General features: G+C 33.0%; 1 protein-coding gene across 1 annotated transcript; it reads right to left on the reverse strand.

Annotated features, from left to right (window-relative positions):
• Positions 1-220: 220 nt before the first annotated feature.
• LOC132304009 (monocopper oxidase-like protein SKU5) lies at positions 221-5,886 on the reverse strand. The gene is made up of 9 exons (XM_059801491.1): positions 5,383-5,886; positions 4,786-4,895; positions 4,354-4,624; positions 4,114-4,252; positions 2,594-2,960; positions 1,688-2,053; positions 1,511-1,589; positions 694-893; positions 221-607 (listed from the first exon to the last, which is right to left on the reverse strand). The coding sequence occupies exons 1-9, from the start codon at positions 5,521-5,523 to the stop codon at positions 505-507; spliced, it is 1,776 nt and encodes a 591-aa protein (XP_059657474.1). The 5' UTR covers positions 5,524-5,886; the 3' UTR covers positions 221-504.
• Positions 5,887-11,438: the final 5,552 nt, after the last annotated feature.

An 11,438-nucleotide genomic window follows, 5' to 3' on the forward strand; every position in this document is an offset into this window, starting at 1 on the left:
ATTCTGAAAGTATAAGGAAACCATATGACAACACAAAAATAATATAAATACAAGTTATGAAGTGACTTTATAGAATATAGATAGACCTATTTTAGCATCAACATGTCCCTCTTTGAATGCATGTCTTCATTACTTTTCTTTTAGAGGTTCAAGGATTTAACAACAGAAAAATATCATTTACCAAGAACAAAAACAGAAAAAGCAGACATAATAACATCACTTAAGACAAGTGAAACTAGGATGTAGGTTAATTGCATTAAAAATTGATGAATATCATCATTACATAAATTATAAGTATTAAAAGAATGAAAAATCCCAATAAATTAAACAAGGTTCCCCGGCAGCATTTAGTATATCGGGAAAGTAAAATTACATGTCAAAATCACCGAAGATTCATATCAACAAGACTAGAATTACACACCTAAACACAAACAGCCACAAACCTCATTAAGCGAGACAAGCCTCCTGCATGCAATATAAATAAGGCATCCCGATGGAAAATGCTTAGCGGAAAATGGAAATTACAGCACATATCATCATCAGCAGAGTGAAGAACAGTTTTGAATGATCACCCATGATTGAAGTTGCCAAAGAGATTTCTTGTGCCCTGATAATGGAAAGGGAATGTAAAATCAGTTTACTTGCTCAAAGAAACATATAACATTTGAAATGGAATGGCGGTCTGATACATACTTTTGCATTTTGCCGAGGGCACCACAAAAAAGGGCATTATCTGGCATGGGTAACTCGGTTTTGTTAGTTGCCTCGGGATTCACAACCCTTACATATGTTTCTTGACCAAGATACCATGAATCAAGGTTCTCTGTTCTCAGGTTCCAAACTCCGACGTTGTCAAGGGAGATCAAGATAGCAGTCCATGCCCCGGGGTAAACCTATAAGGTACAGAGAAAATGACTTAAAACTCAAGACTTTAGGACAACAAAATAGGAGTGTGCTGGTCCCTAATTTTTTCCATGGTATAATATAAAAACATGCCAAACGTGAAGCCAACAAGTGTAAGAGGTGGTTCGTAGTTATATTTGAAGTCATATAGGTAGGCGTCAACATTTACTAACGTTACAAGAAACAATGGTTTTAGTGTTTTCAGATAACATAGTTATGATTTATAATTGGACTTGTCAGTGTTTCAAAGATGCTATCAGATAAAACCGGAAAAATAAGTCTTCCCAAACAATTTTGCATTGAGGTTCCAAATCCTTTTAGCTACCCAAGTCATAGTAAGATCTTTGCAACAACTAGTCTTTTCATCTTCTTCTTTTTTCGGTTCTTTATCTTCTTTATCATTGTTCTTGTTATTTGAAAAAAATATAAGAAAAGAGATAGGAAGCGTAAAAAAAACAACAAAACATACAATGCATCGTTTAAGTAAAATGGTCTTCTAACAAATCCAACTTCTGCTTAAGCACAGAGGCATATGTCATATAAACAAAGACAGTGCTGAGGAACATGTAACAAGTGAATCCTTCTACATGAACTTGTAAAAAAATACCTGTGTTGTGGTGCGCGCAATACCATCCCACTTGTTATATGTGCCCCTGCTATTATCTGTCCAGTCACCATAATCCATCCTGCAATGTCAAAGTGTCGGGTGATAACTGCTGGTCAGGAAAAACATGCATTCATACATGTATATATGATGAAGTTTAAAAAGGCAGCCGACTCCTACCCAACCACAAAAAAGGCGTATCCATTCATGTGATAGCTTTGCATCTTGGTGTCATTATTCTGTAGTATAACCTCCATGAATCCCCTATATGTACCATTAATTATTGATGTTTCCATCCGAGGTGGTCCTGTAAGTGGCCTTTGAGGAAAATCAAGCTTATACACTCCCTTTACTTTGTACTGGTCAGCAAGCCTGATCGGTGTGGCAGGATTGACATATGAGATCCCACTAAGTGTTGCCCGCCGTTTCCCGTTTATCATCACTGGTGGCTTGTTTTTTAACACATAAATATCAGTCACGTTGATTGAGCCATATCTAAATGAACCCTGTGGATTGGGGCGAGCACCACTAGCAGACACATTCCACCTGCAAAATTTTTAACCACAAAACTATCACATAAATTAAACAAAACCCCATTTCTTTAATATAGAAAGGAAATTTCTAATTGTAAAGAAATCCTGAATTGCACAAAAAATAAAAAATAAAAAAAATAAAAAAATAAGATTCATGAACAAGACCTAATCCCAAATTTATCCAGTTTAAAAAATTTAGTGAAATATGAGAACATCTTAACTAAATGCTAAATTTGCTAACTATTCTGACTTGTTCCAGAATGAACTTCCCTTTTTAAAAGCTAACCGCCAACCCCCTCCCTAACATTTTATATGTGAATTCTTTTGCCAAAGTTGCTTCCGCTACTCTTTCATTCTATTCATCAGCACCAGCTTCCTAACTTTCCATGATTTTCTTGTGATTAACTAATGAATTGTGAACATTCAGGAATTGGTATTTTACAGAGTGAAGATTTCATTACTGAAATTTGTTATTATTATGCCTGAATCAAACACGTATAGTTGTAAATATACGCCAAGAAAAGAGATAACTAATATACTAATTTGAACAAACCTGATAGATCTTGCCTGGTTCATTGAGAAGGTTTTATCAAACTGATCATTTGGTGAGTCTGGAAGGGGACCAGATGCCTTCCCTTTCGAATTTGAGTAGTGCAAGATGGCAACACCAGTAACTCTTTGCCAGATTGATTCATTCACAAACCTGGCGCTTGCTACAATATAGTAATCCGTACTTGCATTCTGATCCGTCGTTAACAAAAAGGAATAAGATTGTCCAACGTGAATATCTAAGCTAGTATAATTTTGTTGTACGGTATATGATCCCTCCGTTTCTGCTAAAAGCAGGTTGTGGCCTTGGATTCTGAAGTTCAAACTAGTAGACACTCCAACATTGTGTACACGAATACGATAAGTTTTTCCTGCACAACATCATAACATAATCAACTTTAAGTTCAATAAAGAAACCAAGAATATTTAACTTACAGGGGCATGTGTTTCAGTGTACGGCCAAAAAGTTCCCCCATGAGGATGTGTTATGGTTCGTTATTATTATTGATGTTGCATGTGAGGGTGTGGGTGCAATCTCAAGAATCTCTCTTTCTTACATTTTATATATATATATATATATATATATATATATATATATATATATTTCTTCTAGACATTTAAAAGGTTACAAACACAACAAGAAGTTCACTTCTTACTGAAGAGTGCAAGGGTAAAATGACAAATTGACAATCAACAAATTTTTTGTTCTCAGCTTCCACAAGGGAAACAAAGCCACGTCAAAGGATGAAATTTACCGAAAAACATTAACAGATGAAACATAATTCATGTATATTCACATGGCATCTGCTATTTCAATTAATACTTTTGCCACATTCACTAATCTGTCACATCTGTTCACACGAAGAACATAAAGCTTTAGATTATACACATTCCAAATAGGTATAAATGCTACTATGATTCTAACAAACACGTCTCTCTTTTTCTTTAATAGTAAGACTAATAAAACAAATAAATATTAGTGACCAGAGTTTAAAAAATAAATAAATAAATATTTCTTTATAGTGACCCTAAAGTCACAAAAGATGGATAGTCAGTCACCAAACCATTTGACTTTAATTTCATAAAAGAACTTCATTGATTTTTGAAAGATAGGAGGTTCTTTCTTTTTGTTTTTTGGTTTCTCTTTTCATATCCTTCTTTACATATACGTGTGTGACATTGGATCTGAATATTCATATTGTGTGTGTATCATATATTCATCTTTCAGCTTTAGCTTGGATCAATATTCAAAGGAGCTCTTCTACAAATCAAAGATAGAAGCCAAAAAACCCAATGCAATTGTTCTGTGAATCAGAGATAGCACCCTCCTCTGCCAGAGGTATCCAAATAGTTGAAAATTTATGTGAGACTAGACTTAATATTTCATTTTTCCACTACAAGCAATATAATTTTTCTGAATTTGTGTTGGCATAGCAATCCCACATGGAAACATAAATTATTTGTTAAATAAATATATAATATCTAATAGAATCTTCACAAACAATATAGTTTGAATCGACTCACCTGGATGGACATCAAATGTTTCATAGTCAATGCCATCAGGAACAAGTGTATTATTGTATTGGTAAGGGCCTTTCCCATTAATAAGCACACCGTCCGGCATCCCGAGATCTTTCCCTTCGTTAAGGGTCCTCCTCAAGGCCTAAAATCCAAAAGAAGACCAAGCAAACAATCATTACATTTTAAACCCCATTCAATAAGCACTTGAAGATTACATTTCCATAATTCATCGAAAACCCTTACCGTGTGGTTCCGGGTGTACCAATCACCAATTAGAATTATAATATCCCCATCTGGGGTTGCAAAAGGAATTGGAATAATAGCCCTATTATTGATAATAATTCCACCAAAACCGCCCGACGCTCTCTGAAAATTGAGGGACGGAAAGTAAAAGAAACTCCCAATTTGATCCTTAACTTGAAACTGGTAAGTCCAGTTCCACTTTGAAGGAATTGGACAGTTGGTGCCAAGCACCCCATCTTGCCAAGAACTCCTCCTCTGTTGAATACCAGCCCTGTGGCACCAATCAAATTCCACATCTTTATTTACCAACAAAAGTGAATAAACAAATTAATTAATCAATTAAAAAAAAACCCAAATTCCCAATCACATTATCATAAAAAATATATATATATATATATATATATATATATATATAATTGCTGCAAATCCTACCAAGTGATGAGGAGGTCCTCGTCTAATTTGTTCCGTACATTGACAACCACATTGTTGTTTGTGGTCACATTAATGGTAGGGCCAGGAAATTCCTTATTAATAGCAATAACCTGCAAATTAAACCAATTCAGGCTAAGAAAATCCTTAAACCCTAGAAACACTTCAATATCACTCCAATGCTCACTACATTGCACAACTTTAACCATAACACAGCTCATATTATAGAAATTCAAGCACATTCTACAGATCTGAAGCTAAAGACTCAACATTTTGAAAAACCAAACCAAACCCATCAATTATTCGCAAAAATTGAGTAAACCCACTTGAAAAGAGGTACATGACACTTTCAAAATCTAAAGCAAACCCATCAATTATTCACAAAAATTCAGTAAACCCACATGAGAAATGTACATAACATTTTGAAAAACTAAAACACACCCATCAATTATTCACAAAAAATCAGTAAACCCAAATGAAAAGATGTACATGATATTTTCAAAAACTAAAACAAACCCATCAATTATTCACAAAAATTGAGCAAACCCACATGAAAAGATTTGCATACTATAGAGAGAGAAAGAGATCTGAGGTAGAGACCTGTTGGGGAACACCCAGAGGAGAAGCAGTGATGTAAGAGACCTCAAAATCGTAGCTAACAAATGGATCTGCAGCGAAACACAAGGTGATGAACAATGAAATGTAGATCAAGAACACTGAGATTGAGCTGTGGAAAGCCATGAATTGAACTTTGGGGGTGTGAATCGAAGAAGACAACCGAGTTTCCGTAGGCTTTCTGGGTTTACATTATCAGATAGAGAAGGGGTGGAGAGAGAAAGAGAGTGGTGTACAGAGAGGGTGTTGTTACACACAGAGAAAAAGACTGTATCTTGGGCTCAGTAAAGGGCGAGAAAGCACAACGGCTTGTTCACATTGGCTTTTGTCGGTTTTTAGTCATCATTTTCAAACTGAGAGCGTGCATGAGACGAGAGAGAAAAATCTAGAGAGAGAGAGTTCTAGAGAGAGAGGGGATTGAGGAAGGGAGGGGATGGTGCCAGCCAATGGCCAGTTCACAATTTCACATACTCCGTTGTAATACAGTGCACACGCGCTCTCTTTTAATTGACTAATGTTGTCTTCCACCCGACCGATATATATATATGTATTTGTGCAAAACGATCTGCTGAAAGGGCCACATGATTGCCAGCAATCTATTTACCCGTGGGCCCCACTTGGGGGTTTCGCATTGATGGGCATCGCTGGCCCTGGCCTCATTGTATTTGTTACGGTGTACCCCAATCTTAAGGGTGCAAATGAATCAAATCAAGTTGAGTATGTGATGTTCAGGTTCGGCTCACTCGTTGTGTATTTAATTTAAAATTCTAACTTCAAATTCAATTCATTATTTTGAGAAATTCGTGCTCGGTTTATTTGATAATAAAAGTTGTTCAAGTTCAGTTTGAGTTTGAGTTTGAGTTCAAGATCTTTTTAATTCATTCATGAATTTTTTGTTCACAAACATATATGAACTTATACCCTTAGATGAGTCGAGTTCGAGTTGTTCATGAACAACTCAATTTATTTGTAGCCCCTGTCCATTCTAGTAAATGACATAGTCTGAACACATAAAAGTATAAAATACGATTAAAAGTATCTTAAAATTTAAATATATTATTTTATTTTATTTTTTGAGGACATGGATAGTTTGAGTTATGTGATGTTTGGTTTCGTTTTCAAGAATTCAGAAATAACACCTAAGTCTAATTTTAAAATTTAAGTAATGGACTAACACACCATTCATATATATCTATCTTTTCCAAATTTGGGATGCCTTCGTTACTGTCGGGCCACTCTCCCTATTGATTAGTTTAGCTCTGATTCTATCTATAATGGATTGGGCGTTTTGCAATTTGAATCATAAAAGTTTTTAAACAGAACTAACACTCAATTTATATATAGCCATTTCATTTTTTTTTTATCAAAATTTGACGTGTGACAAAACTTTCCTCGTAAAAGCATAAGGCTAAGTGACTAACGGTCAGTTGCACAGCATTTTTATCAGTACTATGTAATGCTATTAACAGTATTGTCCCCACACTATCACTTTTTTTCTTCCTTGGACTAATTTGTAAAAGTGTCACGCATGGTTTTGATTGAGTGGGTGGGAAAGAAAAGAAAACACAGACACTTCAGGTTTAAATGTGAAATGGTAACAAAGATGGCTTAATCATCATCAACAGTAAATTTAGTATACTCTTTTATGCGAAAGAAAACAGTTGGAAAGATGAAGAATATTTAATAAAATTTCCAAAATATTGAAATTTAGCATAAAATTGAGAAGAACAAAAGGCAAATTACATCTCAATCCTATGTTACAATGAACCTCAATGGAGTCAATGGTGGACAATATGATGATGCTCTGCTTTGACACAAAAAACCACTTTTATGAGTCATGCCTCTAATATATAGGAATATATATATACACACACATATGATGGACCCACTAACATAATCTCTAGCTTTAAAAGATATAATATAATGGGCCACTAATATTCTACTTTACAGTAATAAACGAATTATACCATTCTTTTATTTTCCATCATAATTATTGGTATCCGATATTTCCTTTTTATCCTTTCTTATCTGTTATTCTGTTTTTATTGGTTTTCTAAGTTCACTCACTCTTCTCGTTGGTCTCAAAAACTAGCTGTCTATCCCACTATAAATGACAGAATGAGGTTAAAATGGCCAATATCGTCAAAAAATAAAAATAAAAAGGAGAGAAGAAAAAGGAATAATTAAATTTTAAAAAAATAGTGAAAATCTAAAAAATAAAAATTGAAAGATGTTTCACATTTTGAATCCATATGTTATAAGAAAAAGAACATAGTTCAGACTTTTGTGAGATACAAGTTTTATTATTTTTAAGTTCATCAATTAAAATGAATCGAGTTCAAATAAACTTATATATAGGATCAATTGACTTGTTTGATAATTGTTTGTTTCTCTTTTCTCAATTTTGATTTCAAAATCGATTTTAAGTTCAATATCAACAATGAGCTTGAATTTAATTGAAGATTCAAATTTGAGCTTGAATTTTTATAATAGTAAGATTACTCCATTGTAACATCGAAAAGAATGTCATGCATGTTCTCGGCTAATCCGCGATTAAATGTGTCAAATTTAAGTTTGGGCCAAAAGCGTCATTTCACATGCCATTAATTTTCATGGTATCACATGGTTGTGAATTAGTACTAGTATATTTAATTACTTTGCACCAAAAAAAATCCTATTTAAATAATTAATGACTGTGTCAAAGAATGATATCAAACGGTTACCTAACTTTTAGAGAGAGACAAAGAGATGCTTTCAAAATTAACGGATAGGACCCTCGAGGCTCGAGCTACTGAAAGTGAACTTGAGCACGTGCGATCACCAGCCACTCGATGGTAGGGTCAAAGTCAACTCAAAATTGAAGCCGTTGATGATGGTGTTCAAAACATGGATCAACAATTTTAAACCTCGAGATGCTACATGTGTGTATGTACACATACATTAGTCTAATACCTGAAGTAGTATCATACTCTGTTTCCCCAAGTAATTTAGGTTACCCAGCTCAGATCTTGCCATGTCAGCAGGTTGACAACGTTACGTGAGTTCCAGTGGAGCAACAACATTGGACGGTTCTTTAACCAAAACAAAACAACATTGGATGGTTACAAACGTGTCGTCTCATTATTTGTTCAAATATAAAATATTGGTAATAAAGGTCACCAATATTGCAATTTTTGGTTTAAGAATAGAAAATTGGAAAATAATATCTAAATTAATGCGTTTGACTTCAAATACTAGCTGAATTCTTATCTATCATATATTTTAAGTGGACTGATGTTTGTCACTTAAAACATATCTGAGATATAAAAATAAATAAATAAATAAACCGATTAATGTTTTAGATCATAATTATGGTTTTGAGTATCATTGCTAGTAGAAAAATGATATAAAAAAAGTGTCAAACATAATGTTATAAGAGGAGAGAAAGTATATATATCTTATTGATAGGATTAATTTGTCACACAGATATTATATATATTTATTCATTTGGTTATAAAAAACTCATGCATTCGGAAAATTTTAACTCTCTCCTTTTATTTTTGGAGATTGAGAATATCACTAACTTATAACCTCTGATGATGTCTTAGAATGGTTTCTTGTGAAATAAAAAATTGTTCATTCAATTATGTATGTATAAATTATAATATTTTTGGAAAGATGTATTTTTTTTTATCTTTTACATAAAAATTTATGTTCCTTTTACAGGCTACATGAGATTCCAATTATTACAAAGTCCGAAGAAAGTTAGATAGATAAACAGTCTCATTTTCGCATAAGGACTGCTTTCATGATTTTTTTTTACAAGGCAAGAAGGGTTAGAAGTTAGATTAGTAGGTACAAAGAGTCGAAGCCTGGCACTCCCAAAATTCACTAGAGACACTAATTACTGGGCTATCGAGACATCTGTCTTTCTTGATTCTTAGATAAACAGTCTCAATTCCGCATGATGACTGTTTTTGTAATTCGAAGTTGTAATTTGTAACTTACACTCGTAATTTGTAATTTGTAACCTTATATGTATCATGTAACCTTCATAAATATTACAATTAAATATTTATGGCATATTATTGCACATCTTATCAGGCGACATATATTCTATCAATTCAGAAACTTATTAATACTTATTCTGTATCTTCCCCCCGGTTAGTGATTATAAGTTATAACAAACCATACTATACAATATAGAACTGAAAAACAAAAAGAAATAAAATTTAAGAAAAACTTCCTTAATTTCAAGCAAAATGATTAGGCCAACTTTCATTGTGTAGGCTAGGTGGACTACATCTTAGTTCCTAGTTACATCTCGTTGGCACACAGAACCAAAAAAGTTGTTACTAGTAGCTGTCCACATTAATTAGCAATGTGTTTTTTCTTTCTTTTTTCTAATTGTTGTTGGTGTTCTATCACAAGCATGAAATTATTTTAATTTATACTAATTAGTAAATGTACCAAGTACTAGTTAATATGTCATGATATTGAGAAATTCCATATCTTGATATTGAAATAGTATAAGTAATGCCATAAACTCATCCATCCACCTGTTATCCAATTCCCCCTATCTACTACCCTAAATCCGATAAATGAATGAAAATGACATTTTAACTTAATCAGCTTGTTAAATGAAATTGACACCAACTCAAATTAAGTTCTCAGTGTTAGGATTCGGTTGTCGTATAGCACAGATGTTGTACTATATCAAACAGCTCACAATACATATATTTGTGTACAGTCATATATGTGTGTTGTGAATCATTTAATGTAATACGTACAACATCCATGTTATATTGCATCGGACAGTTTATAACATACACACGTGCAATTTATGAAATATTAAAGAGGATCCGAACTTAAATTACATAAAATGAGAGCGAGAGCAATAATGAATTTGAAAGTGGGAATGCAAAAATGATAAAATTTAAGTCATACAACTCAAAATGTGAAAACGATATCTGTCCACAAAAATTATGAGATTTAGATCCCAACTCCTTCAAAAAAGACAAGATGTATAGTATAATTAGAGAGAGAGAATGTGGTGGGATAGTCCATGCCATGATTGTTATCTCTTTAATTATTTTGTGTACAAAAGGCATGTGGATAGTTTCACATCATATCATATGTGATAATTTACATTAATCACCACAAGCCATATAATGATCCAAACTTGCCAACCAAGTGATGACCACATTCAATATAAATTATATAAAAATATTGCTTTCAATAGGGTAGGCATCAAATTTTCATGCTGTAAATGTCACCATGTCCCATTTTATTTATAACCCTATACATAATTATTTTAATTTATGGAAAAAGTCTTTACTGGTTCTGTCAATATAAATATTAAGTGGGATCTATGAAATAATAAGGGCAACTAAAAATGAATAGATTTGATCCTTTGTTTGGACTATAATGATCATAATAACATTAGTACAAAACCAGCATTATTGATTAATTAAATAATGGTATAATTTTGAAGAATGTGAACATGCTCTTAGATGACCTTTTGGAGTCAAATTATTTAAATAATAAAAGCAATAAGGCACAGCACAAATCCAGCATTGATTGGCTCTATAAAATACTCACAAGAAAAGTGTGTGTGACTGTGCAAATTGGTTAGAAATGGAAAAAATCTAGACCAAGACACAATGCGGAAATTTGGCAGCAATTGGCTCCAACAACCTAACAATAATTTAGAAAAAAATTTTGTTTTAAGAAAATGGGCAAGTGAAATTTGCTTCATCTTCTTGTGTTTTAAATTAATACAATTGAACCTCTATGATTAATTAGTGTAATTGTGTGTGAAGAAGATTGCATAAATTATAGTATAAAATTCTTTATAGAATCTTTTGTATGCAACATCATGGTTTACTCCTTTGCAAGAAATCTTTCTAAAAGAGCAAAAGTGACACTTACTCATTTCTTGATCTTTAATGTTTTCTTTTGTTTTGTAGCTTATAATAAGTTCTGGTAAGGGGTGCACTTCACAAGTCACACAACTCATAGGGATCAAGCTATTTTTTTTTTTCCGTATTATTATTTTTTTT

The sequence above is a fragment of the Cornus florida genome, unplaced genomic scaffold (genome assembly GCF_030987335.1).
Source record: "Cornus florida cultivar Cherokee Brave unplaced genomic scaffold, ASM3098733v1 CherokeeBrave_3.0.0_Hap2_Chr04, whole genome shotgun sequence".
Lineage (NCBI taxonomy): Eukaryota > Viridiplantae > Streptophyta > Magnoliopsida > Cornales > Cornaceae > Cornus > Cornus florida.

What these genes read in the sequence shown, in the direction of transcription:
- LOC132304009 (XM_059801491.1), bottom strand. Translation starts at nt 5,523, where the DNA reads ATGGCTTTCCACAGCTCAATCTCAGTGTTCTTGATCTACATTTCATTG. An exon ending in TACGCCTTTTTTGTGGTTGG is followed by an intron (nt 1,590 to 1,687) that starts GTAGGAGTCGGC and finishes TTGACATTGCAG; the next exon opens with GATGGATTATGGTGACTGGA. An exon ending in TTGCGCGCACCACAACACAG is followed by an intron (nt 894 to 1,510) that starts GTATTTTTTTAC and finishes TGTACCTTATAG; the next exon opens with GTTTACCCCGGGGCATGGAC.